Raw genomic sequence first — 14,575 nt, forward strand, 5'->3', positions numbered from 1 at the left:
TTGATATAGGGGAGAGGGGAGAAATATACTGTGTCCCGTTACCATATCTTCCTGAGACATAAACACTGGGTTTCACCAGCAACATGCATTTCCCCTCCAAAGGTGTATGGTAGCATGGGGTATTGAAAATGCATACGCTGCTCTGAGACTGTCAAACATTTAGGGGTCATGTGACTAACTGGTAGGTGTTAATCCTTCTCATGCTGTCTCTGGTCCAAATATATATCTGTTAATACTGCTCGGGGTACAGCGGTCACCAAGTGATCCTATCTTACACACACTCCTGTGGGAGGACCGCGGTTGTAGGAAAGTGTGTGTGTATGTGTTTATATTTAAACCAATATATGGTATCATCGACAGGGTGGAAAATGTAAGTGGATAAATAGACTGAATATGTTGTGTGTTCGCCTGCGCACACTTTGGTTGGGTATTGAGATGTTGTCATCTGGAGTGTACATGATAAAACTGCATCATGATACTGAATGAAACGAAGGGAAAGAAAGACAGAACAATCAGATTGTTAAGTGTTGCCCTGAATGTTGAAAAAAGTTGAGTGCTTGCACAGATTTTGGATGTCTGTATTTGTTGCGGTACTTTTAAAGAGGACCATTAATCTACTTGGCCATCCCTTCTCACCAAACCCTCAATCATTTCCAAACAGACAGAGGACGAAAGGCAAGGGAATTAACTCATTAAAACAACCTTCATGCCTCCATTTCTACTTAATTCCTCCCCAATTCTCCATCCCTTTTGATAGAGTTTTTTCCCCAGCTTTGTCTCCTCCCCCCTCCCTCCATGCTAATCTTGCTGGTCGCCGTAGTGACTAACTGTGGCACCCCAGTCCCACTAACGCTGCCATCCTCTCTCTGTTCTGTCCTGTGTGTGTGTGCGTGTGTCCATTGTATGTACACACAAACAAACGTGTACATGCGTGTTTCTGCGGGCATGTATGTGCGTCTATGTGTATGCACATGTGTGTATGCCAGGCGTGTGAGTTGCTGCAGGCAGAAAGGGGCAGAGTAGAGAGGTTGGCTCAGATTGTGTGTGAGCAGCGCTCCCAGCTGGACAGCTGCCCTGAGGCCACCAAGGAGCCCCTGCAGGAGCAGCTGGCCAGGGTCAGTACACACACACACACACACACACACACACACACACACACACACACACACACACACACACTTACTTCACAGACAGAAGAAGTTACAGTATGTACTTGAGTGGGTAAACCAATGAATCCATGATGACTAAGCGTGACATGTAGACAAGCCTAGAAGCAAGTATACGGAACATTACAACAAGATGTGCAGAGAGAGGAGAAATCCAGGACTAAATCAGATATATGTGCGCACATTTACATTGACAATCAAAACATACAATACATGAAGATGGGTGTTCACATAAACATGAACAGACTGACATAGAAAGAGACACATGATGCTCGTATACTTGGACTTGCATGTGACCACATTTCCTTTCCTGAGCTCTCCTCCCCGTTGCCACCTTTGATCTTTACCTGGTTCGTGTTCTCTCATGTCTGTGTCTAACTCTTTTCCATGTCTGCACATCTCTTAATTTCACCAGAATGGTGGAGCCTGTAGTATTTGAGCACTGTCATGTTGAGATGGACAACTACTTACTCAAAACCACACCCACAGGCAGTTCAGAGACTCAAGTTAACCTAACATGCATGGGTTCTCTGGGTGCTCTGGTATCGTCCAACAAAACATTATGTTTATTTCTTGAGGAGGAAACACTTAAATCATCTGTATTTTGGGGGAATGCTTACAAAATGCAACATGTTGCATGTTTATTCAGACTCTGGTTATGCTTTGGTGTAACAGTCTGCATGACGTTTAAGGGGTGTCGAAACATCAGGGAAGTGTGTGTCTGGTATGCTTTATCTATGTTGGTGTATTCTGGGATGACCAAGTGTCTTTTGATACATAATTGCTTGCATATTTCTGAATTTTTACAATGTTATTGTCACCATACTGGAAATAATTTGCAGGTTGTTAATGAACACTTGCATGTACACGTTATCTGTTAAATGTTGTCTATTGATTGTTTGTCTGTTTGATTAATTGATCAATGAAGCATCAATCACCATATGTCTGAACCCAATAACCTAATATTTTACTATATCATTTCGATGTAAATCTTAATGTTTTGTTAAATTGATGCATTTGCATGTATTTAACTGCAATTCAATCCCTGTGTATGCTCTGAGTACAAATCTTCTGGTCTTGTATGCTGGTATTTTCTCACCTCCATGTCTGCATCATGCATGTTTCTGAAATGTATGAACTGCAAAAAGTGTTTAGATAAATGTATCATCTACACATGTATTCCTTGGTCCTGCTGGTTTACCTGGGCTTTGTTTCTTGTATTCATGTGTTTGTTTGTCAGGACTGTGAGGTGCTTGAGACGGAGACAAAGCGTTTTGAGGACCTGGAGTTTCAGCAGCTGGAGCGAGAGAGCAGGCAGGACGAGGAGAAGGAGACCCACACACAGCAGCTTCTCCGGGAGATCGCAGACTACCAGCGGAGCACTGTCTCCCGCAAGGTAAAAGTCTGGAGCTGTATATTTTGCATTATTTTTTATATTATTTTTGCACATTTTAAGGTTTATGGTGAAACAAACCCTATTTTATCTTCTACTTAAGTTGAATCTCTGCTTAAAATGGTTAGAAAGGATAGCACGAGTGTTATTTGCAGGATCTATAAGTGAGCCAGAAACATGTAGTAAGCTTGTTTTGCATTCTACAGGAGCGACTCTTGACTCTCAAAAAGCAGGCAGCACAGATTACCCAGCAGGCTCAGCGGGAGAAAGAGAGCTTCCTGAAGGAGAGGAGCAACCTTGAAGCAATGCTGCAAAGGGTACGAAGATATCCACGTTCGCATTTGTGCACATGTGGCCAACCTTGCTTCTGCGTACGAAGCTGACATAAGAGAATAATTAAAATGTTTAGTATTGTGTTTTATTTGTTTCTTTTATGTCTCCTTAGGAGAAAGAAAACCTCACCACACTGGAAAAAAAATATGCTGAACTCACTGGTGGACGGGGTTTCACTCTAAGAGAGGTAGGTTTGATTGACAGCTGTCAGGCAAGAACATCAGAGCTGTCCTCCTCTTTGAACTCCTTCAGACTGACGTGGGCAGGATTTTCATCATACTTAATCGCTGGGGTTTCCTTCTCTGCTTACTAGGATACAGCCTCTCTGGCTGATGTATGTCACTCTTTACATGATCGTTGGCGTGACTCCACTTCCACCACAATTTCTCCTCCTCCAGTCAACTTGTGCGCCCTGTCCTCCTTCTTTTCCTCTGTTTCTTTCAAGAATGCTGAGGTACTCTTGTCTTGTTTTACTGATGCATCCCTTTTCTCTTTTCCTCTTTGTCCAGATAGTCTGATTCAAATCCATCTCACCCTTCTTTCCTATCCTTCATTCCTCCTCTCCTCTTCAGTTTATTGTTGTAAATACCAGTCCCTTGGACTAACCCTTAATTGCACAGCTTATACTGACATATATTAATACTGAGGTAACCTTTAAAGAATGTCTATTGTCTTCTTTACTTAACTCACTGAATGATAAAAGTGCACTGTCTAAGTAACTTGTGTATATGTGAAGACTGTTTTAGCTTTGAAACTTTTAAAATCACCAGATGTTCCATCATTCTAACAACTAATTCTCAAGTTTGTCATAACATCTTCGTATGGCTCACTCACCTCATGCTATGCCTCACCCCTTCTCTCTCCTCTATTTCTCCACATGATACTTTCCAGGGCTATGTCACAGTCAGTGAAATCAATGAGCTTTACTCACAGCTTAGAGGGGAGCCTAAACCCACCCCTCGCCCCACCCTGGCCAATGCCTCTCCTGAGTCTGAGACAAACCCCTCCCCTGACGGCGACAAACCCAAACCACCAGAGGATGAGGTGTGTTTGTATAGTGGTGTTAAGGGATTGCGTGTGTAGTTTAGCAAAAGTGTATGTGTGTGAGAAAGAGTGTATTTTTATTTTCTCTCCTTTTCCCTCCTTCCTCCTGCACTTTTTCTGTTTTCTGACGGTGTTCCTTTCTTTCTTTTTTAAGCTCTGTCATTCTTCTTCACCTGCCGACTGTCACTCCTCTTCCTCCTCCTCCTCCTCCTCCTCCTCCTCCCATCTAAATCCCCGCCCCCTCCCCAAAACACCCTCTGTGCATTGGCCAGAGAACATGGTGTCATATCGAGACCCCTCTCCTCTCCCTGACTCTCCCCCACCTCCCCTTCCTGTCAAAAAACACCATCACCGACACAGGCAGGTAATGTGTGTGTGCGCGTGCTTGTTTGTGTGGATATGTGTGTCTCAGCAACTATGTGCGCATAGAATTGATACATTTTAAATCATATGCATAAGCACGTCAACTCATTACATTTTCCTTAAAGAAGTCAGGCAGTGTTATATGACTTCCAGTTTAATTGGATAATTTTGCTACATTTATGTTATGGATAATCAATTAACCGTCTATATCTTTTGACCCTGTTTTGGCATGTTTGTGTTTATTCAGCAATTCCGCTTGCTGGAGGAGAGGAGGAGGTCTGACAGAGATGGTGGCTCCCATCTAAGTGACACATTACCCAGGAAGAAAACCACACCTGCCATGACCCCTCAGTTCATGTGTGCAACACTGGGACGCAGCTTCCCGAACAAGGTACACACACGTAGATGTCATGAATTAATGAGTGACACAAATCCATCCAAATAATAAAATGTGATATTATTGTTGGTCTAGACATTTAATTGTATTGTATATTATAAATATTATATTAATAGTATACATTGCTTCAGTTTGAAAAATCACGCTAGAGTATTTCTTTTAATTATTCAAACCTGGGAGTAAAATCATTCAGTTCTCTTCTTGGTCGTTTACAGTCCCATCAGCCGCTGGTACAGAGCTCAAGTTGTGGCAGCATTCTTCCAAGAATGTTTTCCTTATCCAACAAGGACAGTGAACCTCGACGTTTTCATAAAGGTACAAACACACTCACTCACACTCATCTCTGGACTATAACACGAAAATACCCCTCATTTGCTACAGGTTTGTATGGATCATTGAAATCATTGAAATATATTGAATTTGAGGTTAAAAAAAAAAAAATCAAGTCCTTTTTGAAAATAGACGTAAATAGACATGGGTCATTGAAATTTCTTATGATATTGTATTTACTTAACATTAGTAAATAGGCCACATTCTGCTGTCTGCATGTGTGTCTCCCATAGTTTCCTGCCATCACTGTAGCACAGCACAGTTCACACATTCAAGCCTCTTACTGTCTTTTTAATAACTGTTAGTGAGCTTCGGTAAAGCTTTTGCTGCTCTCAGTGTTGTCTGTAATTGACCTAGATTTGATCCTTAAACTAAGCAGTGTTGGGTCTTTAAATTTAAGGGAACTGGACCTGGACAGTAATTGTTATTGATGTTTAAGAGGGCGTGGGAACCCTGATGCTAACATCTATTCTCGTTAGAGGTTGTGTGTGTGTGTGTGTGTGTGTGTGTGTGTGTGTGTGTGTGTGTGTGTGTGTGTGTGTGTGTGTGTGTGTGTTTGTACCTTGTGTTTTGTTGGATTACAAAATTTCTCATTTGTTTATCTGGTAGTACAGATAGTGCAGGAATGTAAGTACAGCAGGGCTGCTCCATCAAATGCTGTAGAGTACTGTGCGTGTGTGTGTTTGTGTGTGAGAGTATTTAGGAGATGTGCTGGTTTGAGTATGAAAGTTGAAAACTGCTCTGTTAGTCGGTAAAAGTATTGTTCCAAAAAAAGCCACTTAGAAGTAAATTATTTTCAAATTCCTATCACAAACAGCAAAAACCTTTTTCTATCATAAAGAAATCTGCTCTTTACTCGGCACAGACTCTAATCTTTTTGCCCTCTATTTAGGTCTTCGCTGACATCTGGTTATGAATGTAGATTTAGCTGAAATACGAAGGATGGATTTATTTCAAGGATGCTCAGCCTTTTTTTCATGTATGGTCTTTTTGAATGAATAAATTAAGTGTAATCACTTATGTGCAGACTTTCATTTCCAACTGTTGCACTTTTAAACAGTTGACCTCAGTATTTTGAATATTGTGCGCCTTGTGTTGTGATAGCACTGCAGTTTTCCCGGACACTGGCACGTGTATCTGGTCCCTCAGTCCCTTTGGTCCCTTGATCTGGCTCATCAGATGGGTGGGTCTGCTGCATGGGGCAGATGGTATCAGGGTTTTTTGTATGTTTCTTCCTGTACCCAGAGGCTCAGTCAAGTCTCTCTTTTAAGTAACTGCCCTGCAATTTTGTCAACATTCTACTTCCTTCTACTTCTGAGGACATCTTTGGACTTTGTTGTGCTACGTGCACTCATTTTTTGGACCATTGTTTGAAAGCAATAGTATTTGGACACGTTTTTAACGAGAGACGGTGTGGATTTATTTTTTACTGGCCGTGTAAGAGCGGTTCACAGTGGCGGGGGTTTGTGATCCAAAACTGACGCCACCTGGGCAAACTGTTGTCCCAGATGGAGAAACACAGACTGGTACAATAAAACTGTGCACTTGTGGATGAGAAAAAGAAGTAACGTTAGTCGCTACTAAAGCTCTATTATCTTTACGTGTGTACTTGTGTTTCTAGGTCAGCCTGGCTCCAGAGCAGCCTCCCAGACCAACGTCTACCTCGATTACCGTGACCAGGCCTTTGACACAATGAGTGTGGACAGCACTGACTCCATTGAAACCAGCGTCTCTGCTTGCTCACCTGACAATGTCTCCAGGTAAGCACCGTCAGCATTTTCATCTACACTTGTGTTTTGTATTTCTGACTTAAGTATAACATTTGTTTTGCTTGATTATTTCCATGTGAAATATGTGTGTAGGACAATTACTCAGTGCTACTTTCACCACTCCTTTATATTTTTTCATAAAGGAGTGGGAGAAAAACTGACAGACAAAGAAAAAATCAAATTAAAGAAGGGATTAAAAGTTGAAATGTGACAGGAGGCGGACAACTCGAAAACACACAACTGTCCCTTTGTGTTCGTTATATGAAACACTGACTGTAAGGAAGGGGATGTGGAGGGGCAAACAAAGAGAGTAGAAAGTGACTTAATGTAAAAAGTGTGTGGAGGTTTCCCGCCTTTCATGCTCCCTCCTTGGAGAATGAGATGTGTAGAACTGTGTGTGTGTGTGTGTGTGTTATATGAGTTAAGGGGGACTGTTGATTAGTGTTGTAAGGGTCAGGTTACGGAAGACGTGTGTGCTTGTGTGCATGTGAGTGCGTACGTTCAGTCAATCCCCTCAGGTTTAGATGAACTGAGCAAAAGCGGTAAGAGTGCAGAGGTACATTTGGGGGTCCAGCCCCCGTCCCAGACTGAAACCATGTGTGCTCACTTTCCTTTTCCCCTTTTTCCAGTGGTTGCATCTGTCTTTTGTCTCCCCTCCTCTTGTTTCTCTGAATGGTATGGTCTTGTTTCTGCAGTCCCAAACCATTTGCAGATTGACCTCTGCAGTGCAAGTTTTCCTGGAAACAGACTGCCTTTCTGATCCTCAGTATGGATCCAGTTGGATTGTGTTGTACCGACTCAGATTTGATTGGAAGACGTCTGTGGTGGAAGCTGGATCAGTGCAGGACAAACGTAGTTTTATGATGGAGCTGGATTTGTTTTGTCATCTTGTGAGCAATGTGTCCTGTTTTCAGGAGACACAAGTGTTTGGCAAAGATCAGTAAAGTTCCTCTTAAGTAAAACTTGAATAGAAAGATTTGTGCTGGGCTGGTCTACAATGACTATGAGTGCGATTCCCTCTCATCGATTGAGGTAAGATAATGGCAGAGAGAGAAGGATGGATGTTTCAGTGAGGTTGGAGCTAGGCTGGAGTAATGTTTATGTGAGTAATCTAATGTAAGTGTGGTGCAAGGTTAGCTGGAGTCTCAATTAGAGCTGAAGTGATTCTGCAATTTCTCAATGAGTCCATCGAGAAAAAATTGTTTACTAATACTAATTTGATAATCACTTAAATGTTTCAAAAGGGTTTTCAAGCAAAAAAGTCAATTATTTGTCAATTCCAGCATCTTAATTGTGAGGATTTGCTTCTTTTCGTTGTTATTTATAATGGTAAATTAGTAGTCTTTGGGTTTTGGACTTTGGTTGGACAAATGAATTAATTACATGACGTGCCCTTTGGCTCTTGCAAAATCGGGTACAAAAAGATTAATAGATTTAATTATGAAAACGAATCAGTCATCTTATCGATAATGATCTGTTAAGATACCCACCTGTTAAGTTGGATGGTATGTTGTTTTCCATCTCTGCCTGGGGCTTTTATAATGAAAGTGACAATGAACTTGCTACCTACCTGCAAAAATATTCACATCCAAACCACTAGTATGTAAACTGATAATAATCTGTTAAAAAATATGGCAGAATATTGAGTGAGAGTTGGGGTTCGATTTTATATGAAAGAGGCCAATTAAAAAAGCAAAAATTACCAGAGAGCGGGAAATCATTTCCACTCTGTTTTCTCTTGGTTTTTTTTTCATCTTGTCATACCCTCCCTCCCAATCCTCTTTTTTTTTTTCTCTCTTTTTGATTACCTGGGGTACCGTACCTCTTTCTCGCGCACCCCTTTCCTTCCTGATTTGTTTAGACTGAGTCTAATGTGTACCATTCATCTTAACAATGTTGTGACATCATCACAGATCACCATTGGGTATCCATTTCCTCCTGGCTCCGGATAAGAGAGAATTTTTGTCTGTGAGTGCTGGCATTTCAAGGAGAACGATAGAAAGGAAAACTGAGCAAGAAAATTAAAAAGAAAACATGACAAACATATGCATATCCAAGTCCTGTCCATGTGATGTCAGTCAGGAATGCATATCATCTGTAGACCATCTGCAGTTTAACTGTAGCTGCTGCTCACACTGAAGACAGGCAGTGATACAGCAGAAAGGGAGGAAAGAGAGATGGTCCAATCCTTATTTTGGCTTCCTTTCCTAATGTGTTTCCTCTTTGATTCAGTGCACATACACAGACATAAACAGTGTATAATTAGCAGTATCCTCAGGAGAGTGTAGCCTTTCTGTTGGAATGATAAACAGAACACTTAAAGCCAGAACTGTGTGCATATCTTCTCTGTTTAAACTTAACACTCATGAGAGGCTTGTTTCTCAAACATAGATTAATTTTAGACTATTTATTCCACCACCTCAACAATAGCTCTTATACAAAGTACATGTGTACATCCATTACTGCGATGGCACTGGCCTCGAGATTTTCCCGAAGATGTAACACCTAAAAAACACATGGAAAAGTCTGACTGAATTCAGTTTGTCATGCTAGCTGCCGGTGTGGCAGGTTTAATTGATTAACTTGGCAGCTGCTCACTTTTATTGCATTTTCCATGTATTTGAAGCTCAGCCACATGATAGATGATATGGTATTTGTTTCCAAAACTGTGCCAAGAGGTTCTTTTCGCAAAAGAAGAATGGTTTCTGCCCCTTCCTGATGTGTCTTGTGTGTGTCTGTGCTCTGCAGTGCCAGTACTTCAAATGTGGCCAAGCTAGAGGAGATGGAGCGTCTGCTGAGGGAAGCCCAGATAGAGAAGAGAAGTCTCCTCGAACACAAGGTCTCTACAAAATGAAATCATAATCACAGTGATTTGTCCTTTTTTTCCCACTGTTTTCACAGTTTATTAACAGAACAAATGTATAAAACAATGACTGATGTGATGAATCCCTAAACATTAAGTAACAGAGACGCAAATTTAGCAAAGTTAATTGGCAATCCATAATAATTTCCACATTTCTGTGAGTGTGTGTTTTAAAACTTTGCAACAATTTCCATTAATCCTTCAGGAGCGAGAAATGGACATGCGAAAGCAGGCGCTGGAGGACGAGCGGAGAAGAAGGGAGGAACTGGAGAAAAGGCTACAGGAGGAGACGAGCAGACGTCAGAAACTCATTGAGCGCGAGGTGAAACTGCGCGAAAAGCAGAGGGCACAGGTAGGACGGAAGAAAAAATATTTCTCCCAACAAAAACAAGTAATTTTTGTTGAAGAAAAAAATTTGAACTTTATGTCTCCTTTCACTTTTTTGCCAAAGCACTTCATCTTGTTCGTGTAGCTAATTTGTGTATGTTCCATGCATACTTCCCTGCATGGTTTCCATCATGACTGTGCTGACTGTTCCATGTATAAGCTTCATCCATCAACCTTTGTTCTCCGGCCTGCTCCATCAAATGTTGGCAGCTGAAGAAAGAATCTTGAATCTATTTTAACATATGATATACATCTGCATGATTATATAAACACAGAAGAAATTATAAATACATTCCCTCTTCAGTGAACCCGTTCGCTCTTTTTGTTCTCTCCAGTCCCGGCCACTGACACGGTACCTGCCTGTGCGAAAGGACGACTTTGACTTGCGGGCTCACATAGAGTCGGCAGGCCACAGCACAGACACATGCTTCCATTTGTCCATCTCTGAAAAGACGTGCCGTGGCTACTTGGTCAAAATGGGAGGCAAAATCAAAACCTGGAAGAAGCGCTGGTTTGTCTTCGACCGCAACCGACGCACGCTCTCCTACTATGCAGGTGGGGCTGAAGAAACTGCAAACACACGTCTCTATTTAGGATTATTTAATATGTGTATTTCTTATGTTATACATGTATTTTAAATACGAATTAATGAATATAAATAGAAGAGAACATACAAAGGTACATTGAAATACATTTGTGTAAATAACGTCTGTTATATCTTCTGCAGATAAACATGAAGCCAAGCTGAAAGGAGTCATCTACTTCCAAGCTATTGAAGAAGTGTATTATGATCACTTGAAGAATGCACATAAGGCATGTAAACAACTCCTGTCTTGAAAGTATGATTTTATTATCCTCAAACTGCGTATCCTTATTTTTAAAATTCCTCCTTTTGTCTCCTCAGAGCCCAAATCCCTCCCTGACCTTCAGTGTGAAGACTCATGACAGGGTCTACTACATGGTTGCTCCTTCACCTGAGGCCATGAGGATCTGGATGGATGTGATCGTCACAGGTGCTGAGGGCTACACCCAGTTCATGGTGTAGTGAAGGGGCAGGATTTGCCGTCGTGCTTCAACTCTGCGGCTCTAAAGACTACATTTTTCTGTTCCTTCTTTCTCATTGGACTTTTTTTAATGTCTTGTGGGATCACCGTCTATGCTGAAGAATGAACATAGTTCCGATTGTTTAGGGACAGCAGCTTTCTTTGTAGCCATTTATCTGTGTCATCTGAAGCATGCTATGGTGCACCGCTGTGCCCTGGAGTGAGCTCTGGTGCACATCATGGGTTTTGCTCAAGTGTAAAAGGACATCTATGTTGTTTTTTTAAAAAAATGTTTACTTGACTTTAATTTTATGTGAGCAGAGAGAAGAGCAGATCACGATCCAGCAGCTCACCTCTAGACATAAGAAGTTTTTTACAAGTGATTTTTTTATGTGGGGGAAACTCTCATAAACATCAACCAAGAATACATAACAGTGAATCAGTAGTTGGGTTTAAGTGGCATACAAAGCCTAAACAGTTTATACATGTCATGAATGAACTTGTGGTCAATTGTTGATGGGTTTAATTTTGTACAGAAAAATAATGTATATTATTAATTTAGTAGTTAGTTAGTTAGTTAGTTAGTTAGTTAGTTAGTGAGGCAAAACATTTTAATTTTCTATTTTCTTTCTCTTTTTTTCATCTTCATTTACAACCCGATTCCAAGGAAACGCTGTGTAAAAAGTCAACAGGATGTGATCATTTTCAACTCCTTTTTGATATTTACTCCGAAACTGAAAACAATCCGAACACAACAAACTCAAATAAAAAACACCTGATTTGACCATTCGACAGATAAACAGGTTAACTGGTAGCACGGGATAGTATCAAGATTGGTTATGAAAGGGGCATCCACTTTGTGAAACACATGATTGTATAAAGGATATAACTACATGGGTTCGGGAACACTTTTTTGTAAAACAAGAGTTTGTAAATGATTGCATTCTGTTTTTATTCATGTTTAACACAGCGTCCCAGCTGTTTTTGGAATCCGGGTTGCAATTTCCTGTATCGTTACTGTGGCATTCTCAGGTCTTAAGTGCGTGCATGGATGTGTGTGCATGCATCCAATGATCACGTGTGAATTTAGACACATGTGCCGAAGAAGTGCCGGTTTTGTGTGCATACTCTGTCGCCATCTATTTACTGTGAGCTCACAATGTGGCTCCAAGGTGCTATTCTTACATGGTGATTGACACTAATAAGCCAAGCCACACCTGTCGTGTAAATCTTTTAAATGCGGTGAAATAATACACTCCATGATCAGTGATTTATCAGTCATTTTTTAAAAATGTTTTACTGGTCTGGGTTTACAGTGGTGTCACCTCAGACTCATAACTGTTAAGACATGGTCAGTGTCCGGCGACTTGTTATTTTCCAATGTCAGGAGTGAAGTAAGCACGAGGAAACATGGCTAAAGGCACAGAATAATGATATTTGTACATTTTGTCTTTAAGCTGTTAGTTTTAAAATGGCTCTGACAGTAATGGTCTATTATCAATTCCAAAACTCCTGTTTGTGCCTTTTATATCATATTTTGCGTGACAGTATTTTGTCATGCATATTATCTATATTTTTAAGAGCTATGGTTATCTATGTTTTAAATACCAAACTGTCTGTCTGTGGTGAGTGAACACTAATGCAGTCCTTGGTGGTTTATGAGAAAGAGGATTAAGTTTTCTTTTAAGGTGTCAAGAGAAAAAAGATCTATGGTACACATGCTCACTTAGAGGCCTTAAGTCACCAAAACTGACTGATTATTGTGCTGCTTTGGTCCACTAGCTTTCATTGTATTGCTTGTATTACCACTAATTTAGTACTGATTATCACTAAAGCTGCTTTTACTTTGTATATCCATACCACATCTGAATAATTCAGTCCACTGATCAGTGCATTTATCATCTTGTTTTTAGTTTTGTTTTATTGACCAAAGTACGTGTTTATGCGGTATAATGTATATGTGGTTTTCTTTGCTTTGACCTGTTTGTTCAGTACAGTAAATCAAAATGATCTGTTTTTTTTAATTTAGAAGCACATGGTTGTTTTACTACAACAAAAGGAACTGTTACAGTAGCTTCCATGTGCTTTATATATATATATATATATATATATATATATATATATATATATATATATATATATATATATATATATATATATATATATATATATATATATATATATATATATATTAGTTTTATGTTGATCCTTTATGTTGATCCTACTGTATTTATGCCATTACCAATGCATGTATCTTAATTTTGTATTTCCATATGAACAATAAAAATATATTTTACCTTTTATAATGTTTGTGTTTTGAATCATTCTGTCACATGCTCTACAATCGCAAAGACCTTGAAGTTACATGTCCTCCCTTGTGGCAGGCCTGTGAACATCTGCCGCAACACAACAACAACAACATGGAGAATGGGCGCCGCTGCGTGGCGGATGTGAGTATTGTCAGCCGGCTCAGATGTCACACTACAACCTGTGCTAGCTGTCGCACATTGCTGCTGTATACATGTGAAACGTCATTCACGGACACGGTTGGATGTCTCAGAGACGCGAATGACACACAATGAAAAATGACTCCTCCTTAGATTGGGCGGATTCGTGTGCTGGCTGGTAAAATCCCATGATGCCTTGCGGTTTTAGTAAATAAAATATTTATTGGAGAAAGACAGGGTGGGGAGCGGTGGCTACATCCACATATAAACCACAACGAAATGTAATTAAAGTTGTATTAACAACAACCGGCCCCTTGTAATACAAACGAAATTAGACCCCAAAACTCCGAGTTTATCCAAGTGAACGAACAAATAATACCCGCATAACAGTTGTAAATACCACGCTTTCATAACTCATTAATAATAGACCTCATGCAGTTTTTATTCATTGAGAAACGTGTCCTGTTGCGCACAGGGTTCCTCCTCTGACTGCTCTGAAGAGCTCACATGTTACCCAGAATGCATTCCAAGCACAGAATAGGACGGAGGGGGCGGTCAAAATGACAGGCGAGGGTTTGTTGCAACTTTTCCCCAGTACAGTTAGCAAGTGCATACGTCTTAAGGAGTCCTCCGCTGCACATTCAATGTAGAGTTAATTCGCATACACCCTTACTGAAGGTCATATCCGGATCAGCCCCTTTATATTGCTTGTTATTCTTGTGACACCATTGGTTGGTCCGATGACAGTGAGGTCTCAAACAAATGCTCAAGACAGTCACAGAGTTCCTGTTTCTCCTCCTTCCCCCACTGTTGGCCATGACTAGCCTTTTTTCTCAGCTTAACAGACCCAATAGAGAATTCAACAGACTGTCTCTATTTGGATGTATCGGGAAAAAAACAAAAAGATGTACTGATTTAATTGAATGTGATGGTCATTTAGGGTAAGCTTTTATTTTGAAATTTAGACTGTCAACAAATGCTTCGAGCAATCAATGTACTGTATGTTGACTCACTGCAGAACTGCCAGAGCAATGCATGCC

General features: G+C 40.5%; 1 protein-coding gene across 5 annotated transcripts in view; it reads left to right on the plus strand.

Annotated features, from left to right (window-relative positions):
• The window catches only part of phldb2b (pleckstrin homology-like domain, family B, member 2b), a 43,709-nt gene extending 30,613 nt beyond the window's left edge, over positions 1-13,096 (plus strand). The window contains exons 12-26 of one of the 5 annotated variants that reach the window (XM_030398544.1): positions 987-1,115; positions 2,407-2,562; positions 2,766-2,876; positions 3,005-3,079; positions 3,206-3,346; positions 3,784-3,936; positions 4,091-4,300; positions 4,547-4,690; positions 4,912-5,011; positions 6,648-6,786; positions 9,544-9,634; positions 9,864-10,010; positions 10,381-10,600; positions 10,773-10,858; positions 10,950-13,096. In XM_030398544.1, coding sequence (XP_030254404.1) covers positions 987-1,115; positions 2,407-2,562; positions 2,766-2,876; positions 3,005-3,079; positions 3,206-3,346; positions 3,784-3,936; positions 4,091-4,300; positions 4,547-4,690; positions 4,912-5,011; positions 6,648-6,786; positions 9,544-9,634; positions 9,864-10,010; positions 10,381-10,600; positions 10,773-10,858; positions 10,950-11,090 — 2,043 coding nt within the window. In that variant the 3' untranslated portion in view covers positions 11,091-13,096. The remainder of the gene's footprint in view (positions 1-986; positions 1,116-2,406; positions 2,563-2,765; positions 2,877-3,004; positions 3,080-3,205; positions 3,347-3,783; positions 3,937-4,090; positions 4,301-4,546; positions 4,691-4,911; positions 5,012-6,647; positions 6,787-9,543; positions 9,635-9,863; positions 10,011-10,380; positions 10,601-10,772; positions 10,859-10,949) is intronic. The other 4 variants (XM_030398546.1, XM_030398545.1, XM_030398547.1 and 1 more) reach the window with 4 other exon arrangements.
• The last annotated feature ends 1,479 nt before the right edge of the window (positions 13,097-14,575 follow it).

Source organism: Sparus aurata, chromosome 19 (assembly GCF_900880675.1).
Source record: "Sparus aurata chromosome 19, fSpaAur1.1, whole genome shotgun sequence".
Classification (NCBI taxonomy): Eukaryota; Metazoa; Chordata; class Actinopteri; order Spariformes; family Sparidae; genus Sparus; species Sparus aurata.